Source organism: Corylus avellana, chromosome 1 (genome assembly GCF_965113065.1).
Source record: "Corylus avellana chromosome 1, dhCorAvel1.hap1.2, whole genome shotgun sequence".
NCBI lineage: Eukaryota > Viridiplantae > Streptophyta > Magnoliopsida > Fagales > Betulaceae > Corylus > Corylus avellana.
In genome coordinates this window covers 26,917,468-26,934,275 of record NC_142490.1, presented here as the reverse complement: position 1 = coordinate 26,934,275, position 16,808 = coordinate 26,917,468, and the positions used below count along the sequence as shown (strand labels likewise).

The following is a 16,808-nucleotide window of genomic DNA, read 5'->3' as shown; positions in this document are numbered from 1 at the left end:
CAAGCATGGCATTTTCAGATTTTAAAGATTCAACTAAGGCATGTGATTTAAACAATTTAATAACCAAAGACTCTTTTTCATTCTCAACATCATTAAGCTTTTTAAGGAAAATTTTATTGATTTTCATGCTAAACATCTAAGCCCCACTAATGTAGATCAGAGTGCATGTACATGAGGAAGACTCGAGCAGATGCAAGTGTGGAGATGCCCAGAGGAGTCACGCCAAGGAAGATCAAGACAAGGTCATAAACTCGAGTGGAGGCTGAAGCCCGTCCGGACGAGGAGAGTATCCATCCGGACAAGAGTGAACCTGAGAGCTTTGTCTAAAGCTCATTTGACGCATGTCTGAATGAGGCCCAACCCAAGAGCCTCATCTGAAGTTCGTCAGACACATGTCTGAGCAAGGCCAAACCCGAGAGCCTTGTCTAAAGCCCTCGTCTGCAGCCCGTCCGGACGCCTATGTTATGTTATTGCTATTTACTACTTTTTTCCTTTCACCATCTTAATGGAGTTATGTCCCATCCGGATGGCCAGCGTAGATTCACAAAACTAACTTTAATTATGTTTTCTATTAGGTTTAGAACTCTTGGGGCTATAAATGCATGCTTATAACCCTGAGAACGCAACTTTTGATTATTATTTAGTTTTCTTCAATAAGAGGACTCAGAGTTGAGTTTCTTCTTTATTTTTCTTCAAACCCTAGATAGTATCTACTGTTTAGAGAAGATTTCTTTGATTTGTTGACAGTCTCACGATCTTAGGAATATTTATCCCTTCTACTTGCTATGTTTCTAGCCTATCACGATCAAACACTGCATCAGTTACTATCAGAGCCCAAGTTTATTTCCATGGCTCCAGTCACAAGGGGAAAGGGCAACTGCTATGCAAACTTGGAAGATGTTTATAGTCGCGAGGAGGCAGTTCATGAAGAACAAGCGGCAGCACAAGCGCACCACATGGATGCACAATTCGAAGCCTTGGGTGTAACGACCTCGATGGGAAAATCAATTAACTAGTAATTGACCCCACGGTTCGTCTCCCAACCCTATCCCTCATGGGACAAGACTCAAGGATCACAACCTATCCTATACGAGCTCTACGGAAGACTTTTAAACTATAGGAATAGAGAGCAGTAACTAAAACAACCACACATTCATACACTAGAGTAAACATAATAACTCATAATATAAAGGTAAGTCACCAAATGAATCGGTCATCAGACCATACCAAAATATTACATTCCCAAATCGTGGTTGTCTTACAAAAGATCCATAAATCAAATCTTAAGATTAAGTAGGGCTAATAATCTCGATCATGTCTGCTCGGGTGGTTCCTCCATCATCCCACATGGACTTCAACCACTTAGAGTCCATATCCTCAAAAATGACTCGGATCAGGTCCTTTGCAATCACCCATGTCGGATCCGGAGGCATCCTCTTCTAGGCTAGCTAAACCGTGCAATTATTCACAGTGGAGGAGGAAAAACGTAAAAATAGGGGCTAAGTCTAAAGACTTAGTGAATGTTGATGCACATAATACCCATGCCAGTTTAGTGATGAACTCGATTTGATAAAGTATGCAACAGTATAATCATGACAGTTTTCCATAGGTTCGATATAAATATATAATACATGCTTGTAATCATGAGTAATAGTGATAGTTCAACAGTATAGTCTACCTGAGATATTACTCATTCTCAGCAAGGTTGGCGTTGTCCCGAGGGATGTGTAATACAACACCGGTGCGCCGAATATTGTATGCTACCATCCATAACATTAGTGGCACAACCGAGCCCAACCTTGGATGACCCACACCACTAATGATGTCCATCCTGTAGTGACCACTCGTTAAGGCTACGCCAGTCATGAAACAACTATTGGATCTGAGGCACATATATCACACAAACATTTGACCATAAAGTTAACATGTATAGTAAGCCCATGGCCGTTATCCCGCACGTACCGGTTTACCATGTCATACGATGCAATTTATCTTATCCGTATTTTACATGCATGCTTTTACAAGTCTCACTTTCATTAACATGTTAAATACGACATTTTTCACAAATGCTAGAGTTCATGCGCAGCAGAAAAAATGTTTTCGTAAGAGTTGCAAATATGCATGTTTTGGTACACAAAATAGATGTGCAAATGTGAAAAAATAAATGGCGAGCATTATGTGAGTTAAAACTCACCTAGGTCGATTAAATCCTCCAAGTAATCCTCCAATAAAATTTGGGTTCTCCAAATCTGTAAAAAATCCTCCCATTAGTCCTAAGTTTACTAACACAACCCTAGCTTGAAAACAATGGGCGTTGGGTGTTTAGCCAAGAAGGCCATCTCTTAAACCCTAGGCGAGCGATCAACCTAGGGACGAGCGTTCGTCGAGTGAGGTTTAAGTGGAAGCCTCATTTGACCCACTCATTTCCCGAGCTTTCTAACGGTCTCTTATGCTATCAAAAGGCTTTCTAATACTATTCTAAGCATAACAACGTTTTTAATAGTAAGATTAAATCGAAGCAAGAAGAAACGCTAACCAACAACAAGGCATACAACAAGTAAGCTATTAGAACAAAACTTAAAGAAAATGGTAAGGATTACCTCAATCGAGCAAGTCCTCCAAGTAAACTCCACCAACACTCACAAAATGTCACCACTCTCACAAAACCAAAATGACAGAGTTTCCCTAAGCTTCTGGGGTGGAGAAAATCGAATGGAGTTGAGAGGTATTTTTAGGGGATGAGTCTGAGGGCAAAAAGGTGAATAACAGCAAAGGGACGAGCGCTCGTGGTAGTATAGGGAGCGAGCTCGTGTACTGCTGCTCAGAGGGGTTAGGTGGCAGGTGACACGCACGAATAAAACCTAGTGGTCAATAAGCGCTCGACATGGTCCCCATACGAGCGTTCGTGGACGGTTTCCAGGCGAGCGCTCGTGTGTGGTCCCCCACATGAGCGTTCGTCTATTGTAACTTCAAGATCCAAAAATTCCAAAAATGCCCCTCCAGGTGTCCCTAGTGACCCAAAGCCCAATTAACCTTCTAATTAAGTTGTCTTAAGCTTAATTGATTATTTGGGTCACTACATTGAGGGGTCATGTCAAAGCCTCACTATTCAATTGTCCAACAGGGGTGGTCACAAAGGATGTCATCATCAACCCTCACCGCACGACTCAGAGGAGGAAGATGAACAAAGTGACTGGAATGGATCCGGGAACCCTTTTGCAGAGCACCGAACACACGGGCGTCAACCCCTTGCGCAAGCTCATGCCAATCAGTGGGAGTCCAGTTTCAAACTCGATATTCCCGAATTCCAAGGGGGTCTAGAACCCAAGCAATTTTTTGGATTGGGTAGCGGTAGTTGGAGAGATTCTTGATTTCAAGGGGGTGCCCGAGGATTGATGGGTTTCTTTGGTCGCAACCAAATTTTGGGGAAGAGCGGCAGAATGGTGGCAACAATTGAAGCAATCCAGAGTACAGTAAGGCAAGGGGAAGATCAACAGTTGGGAGAAACTGTTGAAACACATGCGGCCGGCCTTTTTGCCTTACAACTACACCTGAACCATGTATCAACGGCTGCAGAATTTAAGCCAAAGTTCAAAGTCCGTGGATGAGTACACATAGGAATTCTACAAACTGTTGACTCTTGTTGATTTGGGCGAATTTGACAAGCAACTAGTGTCTCAATACATTGGAGGTTTGTGACAACAAATTCAGGATTATTTGAACCTCTTTGATCCCGTTAATGTGTCAAAGGCCCATCAAAGGGTGTTGTTGCTAGAGAAGATGACCTCACGAGGACCTTCGGGCCTATTTGGCCGTGGAGCCGGAGGGAGCACGAACCGGTCGAGTGGGCCATTCATGGCTCGAAGCACCACTCAACCTACCACTCAACCTACAAGTCAAAATAGGGTTCCAACCACAACGGGACAACCTAACCAGCATTGTTGCTAGAGAAGACGACCTCACGAGGACCTTCAGGCCTATTTGGCCATGGAGCCGGAGGGAGCACAAACCAGTCGAGTGGGCCATTCATGGCTCGAAGCACCATTCAACCTATCACTCAACCTACAAGTCAAAATAGGGTTCCAACCACAACGGGACCACTTAACCGAGTTGGAGCAACTGGTGGGCCTAAATGCTTTCGATGTAGCTAACCGGGCCACCAGATGGTGGATTGCCGCAAGGGGGAGAAATACTGTAAGGGTCTACTTATTGACTCAGGAGATGCCTTTGATGAACAAGGAGACGAGAAGGAACAAGAGGCAAACTTCAACGACTATGACGGGGTCAATGAAGAATTTGTTACTGAGGATGACGGTCCTCTCTTGATGGTTAGGAGGGTATGTTTTACACCCGTGAAGGTAGAGGGTGATGATGGGCAACACCACAATCTTTTCCACTCAACGTGCACCATAGGGGGCAAGGTTGTTGGAAATGGTGTCCAAAACTCCAATTGATTGGATAATGTTTTAAATATTATGATAAACAACAATAGACATATACGGTTATATTCTTGCATGACATATATGTGTGATTGTGTATTGTCCGATTATATGTATATAAGATCCCTAAGATGCATTGTATTTGAGTGATGGTGTGTGTATCATAGAAAATCATACTCAAAGGCCCTTGAAACTTATAAACTAATTGTTCGTAGTCGTAAATGGAACTTGGAACTCCATCTAGACTATAACATATCGAACCTCAACAACTTGTCTTGGTTAGGAGAAGTAGGTAGGCTTCGGGTTGATATGTTGGGGTATTGGTAGGTTTGGGCCATACACCGAACAGGACCACATGAGTCATCATTTGTTTACTAATACTATCTTAACAATGATGTACGTGCATGACGGCTTATAGTATTTACTCTAAATCCTGAGAAGTTCTTTGAACTCAGATGTAAAGTGTAGATTACTTTCATGTATTAAAAGAGTGAGACCTATTAGCGGTCGATCTAACCTCAGTATGTTGGGTGATCGCATGTAGCATTGTGGGAACACTGATTTCAAGAAGGAATCCAAATGCTTTGTTTAAGACAAAGCGACAAGGAACATTCCCCTTGTTTTAGATTTAATGGGAAAGATTATCCTAAAACTCGGGCCTGAGTGTTTCAATAGGTATGACTGAAACTTATACATGTACAAGGTGAGAATATTTCTCAAAAGGTACATAAGGATAATCATGAAGTTAAATCGGTGACTCAAGGAAAGATGTAGTGAACAAAGTGACAATACATAGACTTTGGTTCGACTACAGAAAGATTCCATGGAAGGGTAACATACATAATAAGTACGTCATGACGATTAATTGATTAAATCAAAAATATTCATTAGAGTTCAATCACAGTTATATAGTGGTATTAATTGTGATTAAATAGAGTCGCAGACCTATTAAGCTAATGATATTTTTTCCTTTGGGTCCAACTTTGAACTGATGTAAATTGACTAGTATAAATATTGGGCCTCAGTTATATTTATGTGTATTTACTTGGGATGTTTTATTTTATAAAACATAGGCCAAAAAGATTTATTAATCTAAAGGGCCAAGTTGGAGAAATTAGACTTAGGGAATTAAATAGAGCAATTGGGATCATGATTTAATTCCTACAGGCGAAAGAATTAAAATAAGCTTTGGGCTTTTTGGTTTTAATTCTTGTAGCTAGTATGTAAACTTTGGGCCCAAGGGAATTAAATCCAAAAGGCTAAAGTTAAGTCTAAGGAGCATAGGGCTTGAGGATAAAACCCAAGCCCAAGTGCTAAACCAAGTGGTAGTCCCACATGGTTAAGAATCAGTTTTCTCCTGAGATCCCAGTAGTATAAATAGAGGTGCGAAGGAGAAGCAAAAACACAATGAATTGAGTGTGGAAACACATCAGACTTACAATAGAATTGAAAAACTGTTTTCTCTCTTCTGAAAGTAATGCACGACTAAGGGAGATAATTACTCTCTAGGTCTTAGCTTCTAGTTTTCTCTAGCCTCTTGAGAAAACAGTGTGAGCCCACACTCACAGTCATATTCAGTCATCGAAGAAAAGATCTGATGGAAGAATTGAATCCTCAATTCTTGGAGAATCTCGACGTTCTTGGAGAAATCCAAGAAGATGAAATTGTTCATCAAGATCTTTTTGAAGATCAACCACAAGTTCATCAAGAACACGATGAACACGAAGAACTCGATGAACGCGAAGAACTCTAAGAATGCAAAAACATGGAATGAGTATTGACTCATACCATAAGTTTGCAAGTTCGTTGGAATAACAATTGCTCAGCCCTACATCATAGGAAGAACGGTTTTACACTCCTATGCCCCAATTCCTAGGAGAGGCCGAAGCTACATGTAAGTAATATTACTTATATATTATTAGATCTAAGCATGTTTATCTTGTTGACAAAAGTTCTTGGGGATTATATTTTTTAATCCGCTGTGTAAAAAGAAAAGTTTTGAAATTTACACAAACGATCCCAACAAAGGTATGAAAGCTCGTCATTGATGGGGGCAATTGTGAGAATGTTGTGGCGGAAGAAGCGGTCCGGAAGTTGGCCCTTGAGACGGAGAAACACCCTACACCATACCGCTTAGAGTGGCTCAAGAAGGAAAACGAGGTACTAGTATCTAAACGTTGCCTTGTGTCTTTTTCAATTGGGACCAAATATAAAGACATGACATGGTATGATGTCGTGGCCATGGCCACATGCAACTTATTGGTAGGAAGGACATGACAATACGATAGGAATGCTCACCATGATGGAAGGAAGAACACCTATAGCTTCTTGGTGGATAATGTGAAGCTAACACTACTACCTAGCCTAGGTGATGGACTCAAACCTTCGAAAGGAGCGGGCCAAACCTTGTTGGCCAAACAAGAGTTTGTCAAGGAGATGTTAGATTCGGAGTGTGTGTACTTACTATATAGGAAACAAAGCAACACCATGGAGTTGGTGCCGGAGTCAGTTCGGGGATTATTGGAAGAATTTGCCAATGTTTTCCTGGTAGAATTACCCGAGGAGCAACCACCTCTTCATGACATCCAACACCAAATTGATTTGGTGCTTGGGTTTAGTCTCCCCAATATACCACACTACCACATGAGCCCCAAGGAGCAGGAAGGGTTGAGGAAACAAGTGGAGGAGTTACTAGCAAAGGGGCATATTTGGGAGAGCTTGAGCCCATGTGCAGTTCTAGCCTTGCTTACTCCCAAGAAGGATGGGACATGGAGGATGTTTGTGGATAGCCGAGCCATCAATAAGATCATAGTAAGGTACATATTTCATATTCCTCGATTGGATGACTTATTGGATCAATTGAGTGGGGCAACGGTATTCACTAGGCTGGATTTGAAGAGTGGGTACCATTAGATTCAGGTGCGAATTAGTGATGAGTGGAAGACTTCGTTCAAGACACAAGAGGGGCTCTATAAATGGTTAGTGATGCCATTAGGATTGTCTAACGCTCCTAGCACATTCATGCAAGTTATGAATCAAGCATTCCGCCCATTCATTGAGAAGTTTGTAGTCATCTACTTTGAGGACACCCTCATCTATAGCTTCGACCATGAGGTACACATTCAACATGTATGGGAGGCACTACTTGTATTGCGAAGGGAGAAGTTTTATGCAGCACCGGCCAAATGTTCCTTTGTGGTAGACTCTATTCTTTTCCTTGGTTAAGTGGTGTCCAAGGATGGGTTAGCGGTGGATGAATCGAAGGTGGAAGTGGTATGAGATTGGCTTATTCCCACGACGCTACATGAAGTTCGAAGTTTCCATTGGTTAGTATCTTTTTATCGACACTTCATTCATAACTTTAGCACCATCATGGCGCCAATCATGGAGTGAATGAAAGTGGGGAAATTCTCATGGAGTGAGGCAGCTACCACCACCTTCGAAGTGATCAAGCTCAAATTGACCACAATCCCATTACTTGTCCTCCCAGATTTTGACTTACCCTTTGAGTTGCATTGTGATGCATCGAAGATAGGCATTGGAGGGGTGCTCAGTCAAGGAGGCAAGCCGGTGGCCTATTTTACAAAAAGTTGAAGAGTGCACAACTCAACTATAGCACCTATGACATGGAGTTCTATGCGGTGGTGCAATAATTGAAACATTGGAGCTCATACCTCGCCTACAACGACCTTATCTTGTACTTGGACCATAAAGCACTAAAACATCTGAACAGTCAAGATAAATTGTCATCTCGGCATGCTAAATGGGCCGCCTTCGCGCAGCAATTTTCCTTCACCATCAAGCACAAGTCGGGAGCATTGAACAAAGTGGCCGATGCCCTCAGCCGAAAAACTACACTATTGACCACCATGAACTCAGAGGTACTTGGTTTTGAATTATTGAACGATTCTTTGGTCCTATTGTTGAAGAGGTGTAATTAGGAGTATGGGAAGCCTTTAGGCTGTATAATGGGTTCCTATTCAAAGGCACCCAACTATGCATTCCCGAAGGCAGTTTACGATTGAAGATATCCGCGAGCACCATAATGAAGGCCATATGGGGCAGGATAAGACAATCAAACTGGTGGAGGAGTAGTTCTATTGGCCGAGCATAAGGAAAGAGGTGGATAAACTCGTGAAGGGCTGCCGAGTATGGCAAGTATCCAAGGGGGCAGCTACGAATGCCGGGTTGTACATGCCACTCCCTATTTTGGAAGGGCCATGGACTAATGTGAGCATGGACTTTGTGTTGGGGCTACCACAGACTCAAAAAGGTAATGACTCCATCTTTGTCGTGGTTGATAGATTCTCTAAGATGGTGCATTTCATTGCCTGTAAAAAGACTACTGATGCTATGAACGTGGCACAATTGTATTTCTTGGAAGTCTACCGACTACATGGATTACCTTTATCCATAGTCTCCGATTGCGACACACGGTTCCTTAGCCACTTTTGGTGGTGTTTGTGGCAGCTATCTCACACGAAGCTCGACTTCAGCAGCGCCTACCTTCCATAGATAGACGAACAAATCGAGGTCATCAATTGATCGTTGGGAGCACTACTGCGGAGTTTGGTGGGGGAACATTTCAAGTTGTGAGATCAAAAGTTGTACGAAGCCGAGTTCACCTTCAACTGGTCTACCAACCGAAGTACTGGCCTTAGCCCATTTACCATCATCTATGGAAATAATCCTCACGCCCCATTGGATTTGGTACCTATTCTTGATTTGATGCGAACACGTACTAAGGTAGAAGATCTCATTGCCCATATTCAAGAGGGCCACAAGCTGACCATCAAGAATCTACATGAGTCAACGCAAGGTATAACGAGGATGTCGATAGGAAGCCACGTGCCCTAGAGTTCGAGGAGGGAGAGTTTGTGTGGGTGGTCTTGACCAAAGACAGGTTTTCTGTTGGGGAGTACAACAAGTTGGCTGCCCGAAAGATTGGTCCGGTTGAAATTGTTGAGAAGAGCAATCTGAATGCCTACCGGTTGAAGTTGCCTAGCCACATCAAGACGTTTGATGTCTTTAATATCAAACACCTTGTGCCGTTTACAGGGGATTCTTCGGATAAGGATTCGAATTCTCTCCAACTTGGGAAGGATGATGTAGATCAGAGTGTTGGGGATTACATGAGGAAGACCTAAGCAGATGCAAGTGTGGAGACACCCAAAGGAGTCATGCCAAGGAAGATCAAGACAAGGTGACAAACATGCACAGAGACTGAAGCCCGTCTAGACGAGAGTGAACCCGCGAGCTTTGTCTGAAGCTCATCTAACACACGTTCGAACAAGACCTAACCCAAGAGCCTTGTTTGAAGTTCATCTGGCACACGTCCAAACGAGGCCAAACCTGAGAGCGTCGTCTGGAGCCCGTCCAGACGCCTATGTTATGTTATTGCTATTTATTGCTTTTTTCCTCTGACTGTCCGGACGGAATTATATCCCGTCCAGACGACCAGCATAGATTCACAAAACTGACTCTAATTATGTTTTCTATTAGGTTCAGAACTCTTGGGGCTATAAGTACATGCTTATAACCCTGAGAACACAACTTTTGATTATTATTTGGTTTTCTTCAATAAGAGTACTTAGAGTTGAGTTTCTTCTTTATTTTGCTTTAAACCCTAGATAGTATCTATCATTTAGAGAAGATTCCTTTGATTTCTTGATAGTTTCACAATCTTAGGAATATTTATCCCTTCTACTTGTTGTGTTTCTAGCCTATCACGATCTTACACTACATCACCCACGAACTAACAAGTGTGACATTTGGATACATCAAATAACCATTTTGTTGCAATTAAGCCCCTCCATTAGGGATGACCATTAGGTTGTGCTGTGAGTTTAAATGTACTCGCAAGCACACGAGTCGTTTGCAATATAGTGTGTTCAAGTGCGAGGTCGAATACACAGGGAATTGCGTCTTGAGAATCAATTTCTATCTAAACTAATCCTATTTTAACCTAGTTTCAAATTTTGTGTGATTTTGTCGTGCAAAAATATAAACTAAATGAAAACTGATTGTAAATCAAATGAATAAAAACACTAAGGTTTATAATTCACTTCGCCAAATCTAAACCACATATCCTCGTATTTGTTCATACAACCGACAAACTATAAAGCTCTATGTGTTGTTCGATGTTTCATAAAAATATAGATTAAATCATTCAAAGAATCCACCCTTTTTAACAAATCACAACGAATACCCCATTGAAATCAAATCATCCAATGTATCCATTTGATTTACAAATCACAATGGATACCCAATTTCAATCCAATGATTCGATGCATCCATTAGATGAAACACATCGAATATCCAACATTTAACACATAACAATCGTAACATTCAATTAAGAGAGATCAATCAACTAATTGAAATGAAATACAACATACTTTTATTCAAAATCGAAATTATACGAACAAATGACGAGAACATAATTGTTAATCAATGATGAAGCTTTATCTTCAACCTTAGTTGAAGGTTTTAGCCTCTCATGACTAAAATCAACATAATCAAATCAATTGAAAACATTAAAATAAATAACTTACAAAGGGAAATGTACTCAAAGCTCAAGGACTAGAAAAGGTCGAAAATATGCTCTAAACGGCGCCTCCCAACATATGTGTACAAAAGAAAAGAATGCTATAAATACTAAAAACCTAGGGCTTTGGCGCTGCTAGGTTAGCCCGAGTACGCTCGATCGCACTAGGCGTGCTTCAGGACTCCTGCGGCGCAACACATGGGCGCTGTGTGTTTGGTTCTGGGCGAGGGTGCGCTCGTGCGCTGCTATCCCTGCTCGAGCGCAGATGCGCTCCAGCGTAAGGCTTTTATGGTCCACTCGATCCCAGCTCCAGAAGTGCTTTTCTTCAACTTCTTTGTGTCTTCTACATTAAATTCGTAATTTACCCTTAGCAACCTGCAAAACACCAAAACTAATCAAAACATCATAAAATAATAAAGCTAAAGGCTTAGCAAATGCAAATTAAGGGGTCCAAATCTGCAACATTTGGCACTCATCAAATACCCCCAAACTTACATTTTGCTAGTCCCTTAGCAAAGCAAAATGAAAAACACATCAAAACATGAAACATAAATCTGCTATCGTGGGAGAGATGATTGCATTTAGCATATACAACAAGCCTTTTAAACCCCTAGGCATCCTTAGAGGACGAGTGAAGTCTCATGAGGGTTTAACAACAATGAAACCCATAAACATTTTTAGCACTATATTATTGACAAACATGAACTTCCACACAAACACATGGTTCTTACATCATAAGCATGCTTAACAAAATGAACACCACAATCACATCATCAGAACATCCAAAATCAATTCACTCATAGATGGAATTTTGAGACAAAACATGCTCGAATAAGTGCAAAGTGAGACTAACATACAATCATAAGGCTTCAATTTTCTCAAAGTTGTGTGTACCTCAAAATTCATAGAAATTCTCTCAAATGAAAACAACCAAGGCTTAAGTTAAGATATGCATTTTTTTTTTTTTTTTTTTTTGTAGGCTGTGCAGTGTTCAGCTTCCTTAAACTTTCTAATTGACCTATGTAATGAGTGTTGGGCCAGTGACTCCCAAACTAGATGGTTTTAGGGTACTAGATGTGAAAACTTCCCTTAAGTACTTAATTACTCAAGTCAAATAGGCTATGAAGCCAAACTAACCATACAATCAACCAAATTGAATTTCACATCTTTTTACGCGAACACTCAATGCTTAGTAAGGCAAGAGGTTCGGTTACTCAATGAGAAACTCAAACTAATTTTGATATATATATATATATATATATATATATATATATATATATATATATATTTCAAGCCAAGGTTTCATCAACAATTCATCCTACAAATCTCATGACACACCCTAATCAATTCGAATCTCATACCTCATAGACTCTATACTAATGTATTTGTGATGATCAACTCAAACATGTGAAGTCTCTCTAAACCAAAAATGAGTCAAAAGACTCAGATTCCTAATGATGATGATGTGTTCAAGATGTTAAACAAACCAATGACATGCAAACCACAGTTACAGTGTAACTTATGCTCAATCAACAACATAACACAACTTTTTCTTTTTTCTAGAAAAAAAAAAAAAAAAAAACTCAAACACAAACACAAACAACACAAAAATAACAAGAAATGGACAGAAATGTCTGTCCCACCCCCAAACTAAAATGACACATTGTCCCCAATGTGGCCAGAAATATAATACCGAGACAGGTGGGACGTAAGTGAACGTTCCCCCAAACTTGAATCACAGACACTTGTCCTAAAGCACCCAGCAAAAACAAAAACAAACAAACAAACAAACAAAATCAAATGACAAGGAAAACAAAATGAGGGTTGCCTCCCACAAGCGCTAAGTTTACAATCTTTAGGCAGACTCTCCATGGTAGACGATAATCACTCCGGATAACTAGGATCCTCCAACAGTGTCGTCTCAATTTCTGGACTCTTCAATTCCAAGAATGGTTTCAGCCTTTGTCCATTTACCTTGAAAGTGTTACCATTCTTTGGATCCTCAATCTCAATGGGTGTGTCATCAAGATCTGAGCTTGCCTGGGAAGAGATGCAAACGTGAATTGTAGAGAAGGACTTTCTGTCTAGGTTCTAAAGATCATCTCAAAATGCTTTGGTCATGAGCCTTCTTCATTTGTGCTTTGTATAACCTTGCACAATCATATGCATAATTTCTTAGCTCCTCTAATTCATTGAGTTGGAGCTTCCTTTGTGAGCCAGCCTTTGTAAGATGAAAATTCAGCAGCTTGATGGCCCAATATGCTCTATGCTCCAACTCCACCGGAAGGTGACATGCTTTGCCATACATAAGACAATAAGAAGACATGCCAATCGGGGTTTTGAATGTTGTACAGTAAGCCCATAGCGCATCATTCAATCGCAGAGACCAATCTTTTTCTTGTAGGATTTACAGTCTTTTCCAAAATTCTTTTGATGTCTTGATTTGAAATATCCACTTGTCCACTCATCTGTGGGTGATATGGGGTGGCAACCTTATGCATGATGAAATACTTCTTCATCAACTGCTAAAATCCTGTTGCAAAAATGCTTACCTCCATCACTTATGGTCGCTCGAGGAGTACCGAAACAAGCAAAGATAGTGTCCTTCAAAAACTGGACCACAACTCTATAGTCATTGGTCTTGCATGCAATAGCCTTCACCCATTTGGAGACGTAGTCCACAACAACGAGGATATAGAGGTAGCTAAAGGAGTTTCGAAAAGGTCCCATGAAATCATGCCCTACAAATAAAAAATCTCAACAATAAAAACGGTGTTGAGAAGCATCATATTTCGTCTCGAAATACTCCCTAGCTTCTGGCAACGCTCACAAGCAGTGCAATACGTGTGAGTCTCGAAAAAGGGTAGACCAATAAAATCCACACTGCAAAATCTTTGCAGCGGTCTTCTGTGCATTGAAATAACCTCCACAAGCATGATCATGACAAAAAGAGATGACATTGGATTGGTCATGCTTAGGTATACACCTCCTAATGATCTGATTGGGACAATACTTGAAAAGATAAGGATTGTCCCAGAAAACGTACTTCACCATGGCCATAAACTTGGACTTATCTTGCTGCCCCCAATGCAAAGGCATTTGGCTGGTGACAAGATAGTTTACTATATCCGCAAACCATGGTGCGGGATTGTGAGCAATGTGCATAAATTGCTCATCAGGAAAGATCTCAGAAATGGGAATGGTGTCCTCAGTGAATTCCACTATCAATCTAGACAAATGATCCGCCACCACATTTTTGAAACCCTTCTTATCCCGAATCTCTATGTCGAACTCCTGAAGTAACAAGATCCACCAGATAAGACGAGATTTAGCATCTTTTTTGGAGAAAAGATACTTCAATGCCGCATGATCCGAGTAGATAATGATTTTAGATCCTAACGAGTAGGATCTGAACTTGTCCAATGCAAAAGCGACTACAAGCAACTCGTTTTCAGTAATGGAGTAGTTGAGTGTGCATCGTTTAAGTTCCTAGTCATATAGTAGATGACATGGGGAAATTTATCAACACGCTGCCCCAAAACAGCTCCGACTGCATAATCAGAAGCGTCACACATAATCTCAATAGGTACACCCCAGTTGGGTGGCTGAATAATAGGTGTGGATGTCAAAATTCTCTTCAGATCCCCAAATGCTTTCTTGCCATCCTCATCAAATACAAATGGGGTTTCCTTCACCAATAACTTGCAGGGCCTGGCGATCTTGCTAAAATCCTGGATGAATCACCTGTAGAATCTTGCATGGCCCAGAAAAGAACATATCTCCTTCACTGTACATGGGGGTGGAAGGTTAGAGATCAGATCCACCTTCGCTTTATCTACCTCAATCCCATGATGAGAGATGACGTGCCCTAGTACAATACCTTGTTTTACCATAAAATGACATTTCTCTTAATTAAGCACAAGGTTCTTTTCTTTGCATCACACTAAGACCAAAGTAAGGTGGTGCAAACACTTCTTAAAAGATGAACCGAAAATGGAGAAGTCATCCATGAAAATCTCCAGGAAATGTTCTACCATGTCAAAAAAGATGCTGATCATGCACCGTTGAAAAGTAGGAGGTGCATTGCATAACCCAAAAGGCATGTGAAGATAGGCGAACGTCCCAAAAGGATAGGTGAATGTGGTCTTCTCCTGATCTTCGAGGTCCAAAGGGACCTGGTTATATCCAGAATAACGATCCAAGAATTAGTAGTACTCGTGCCTAGCTAAGCGCTCCACCATTTGATCAATGAATGAGAGTGGAAAATGGTCTTTCCTAGTGGTGGCATTCAGCTTGCAGTAGTCTATGCAAACTCTTCATCCTGACTACACATGAGTTGGGACCAACTCGTTGTCCTTGTTCTTCACTACCGTCAATCCAGCCCACTTAGGCACTACATGTATCGGGCTCACCCACTTTCTATTAGAAATTGGATATATGATCCCTTCATCCAACAACTTAATCACTTATGCTCTCACCACTTCTTGCATAGCTGGGTTTAGCATCCTTTGTGGCCCCATTCGATGGCTTGGCATTCTTCTCCAAATGTATCTTGTGCATTACCACCGATGGGTTGATTCCTTTTATGTCATCAATGGTCCAGTCGATGGCTTCCTTGTGCTCTCTCAAAACATCCAGCAACTTCTCTTTTGAGCACTTACCAAATTTGAAGCTGTGATTACAGGCAAAGATTCAGTTGGATCGAGGAACTTATACTTCAGGGTGTCCGGTAGAGGATTAAGTTCCGCCTTGGGGGGCTCTGGCACTGTGGTCTCCCCACTTTCACTACTCACCAGAGGAGCAGTCTCTAAAATTGCATATGCTTGCTCAAGTAACTTGACCTCATCATATTCCAATGGTTGTTTGCTGATATCAAAGATATTCAGCTCCACTGTCATGTTTCCGAACGAGATCTTCATCACCCCCGTCCAACAATTGATTAGAGTGTTAGCCGTAGCTTAAAATGGTTGCCCTAAAATCATCGATATTTGAATCCCAACATTCTGAATTAGCTTCGTATCCAGCTCAATAAAATCCACACAGAAATAGAACTTATCCACCTTAATCAATACATCCTCTATGATTCCCCTGTGGATCTTAACCGACCTGTCAGCCAATTGAAGCGTCATGGATGTAGGCTTCAATTCTCCTAACCCTAATTGCAGGTAGACAGAATAAGGAAGGAGATTCACACTTGCTTCAAGATCCAATAGAGCCTTCTCAATCCGACTAATTCCTATCATGCAAGAGATAGTAGGACACCTGGGGTCCTTGTACTTGATGAGTAGCTTACATTGTAGGATTGAGCTGACCTGCTTGGTCATACACACTTTCTTCGGGACATTCGTCCTCCTCTTAACAATAATCAAGTCCTTCAAGAACTTGTTATATGACGACACTTGTTGGATGGCATGCAAAAATGGGATATTGATTTGGACTTGCTTGAATACCTCCAGAATGTCCTCAAATTTTCCTCCTTTCTTAGACGCTTGTAATCTTTCAGGGTAAGGCGCTTTAGGCACAAACGACCCAAGGGGAGTCCTCAACAGTGGGTGTGGCTCTAGATGGCTCAACATCTCTTTCCTCATTGTTACCACTCTCTTGCCCTTGCGGCACAGTAGGGTTCTCTTTTGGTAGAACCACTTGATTGTCCACTTGTCTCTCAAACCTCAGTGTGACAATTACTTGCACATGTTCCTGCCCATGCGTAGGATTTGAAGAATTTCCAACCATATATTGTCCTTTTGGGTTGGGCACGGACTAACTAGGGAACTTTCCCTTCTTTTTTTCACCCAAGTGATTGGCTATCTATCCAATCTGACTCT

At 41.3% G+C, this 16,808-nt stretch overlaps 1 protein-coding gene and 1 pseudogene across 1 annotated transcript; both read right to left on the bottom strand.

The window, feature by feature from the left end:
* Positions 1-12,867: 12,867 nt before the first annotated feature.
* On the bottom strand, positions 12,868-15,503 carry LOC148588202 (uncharacterized; annotated as a pseudogene).
* A 438-nt stretch (positions 15,504-15,941) lies between these two features.
* Positions 15,942-16,571, bottom strand: LOC132169611 (uncharacterized). The gene has a single exon (XM_059580622.2). It carries the CDS (start codon positions 16,569-16,571, stop codon positions 15,942-15,944), a length of 630 nt encoding a protein of 209 aa, XP_059436605.2.
* Positions 16,572-16,808: the final 237 nt, after the last annotated feature.

What these genes read in the sequence shown, in the direction of transcription:
- LOC132169611 (XM_059580622.2), bottom strand. Translation starts at nt 16,571, where the DNA reads ATGAGGAAAGAGATGTTGAGCCATCTAGAGCCACACCCACTGTTGAGG.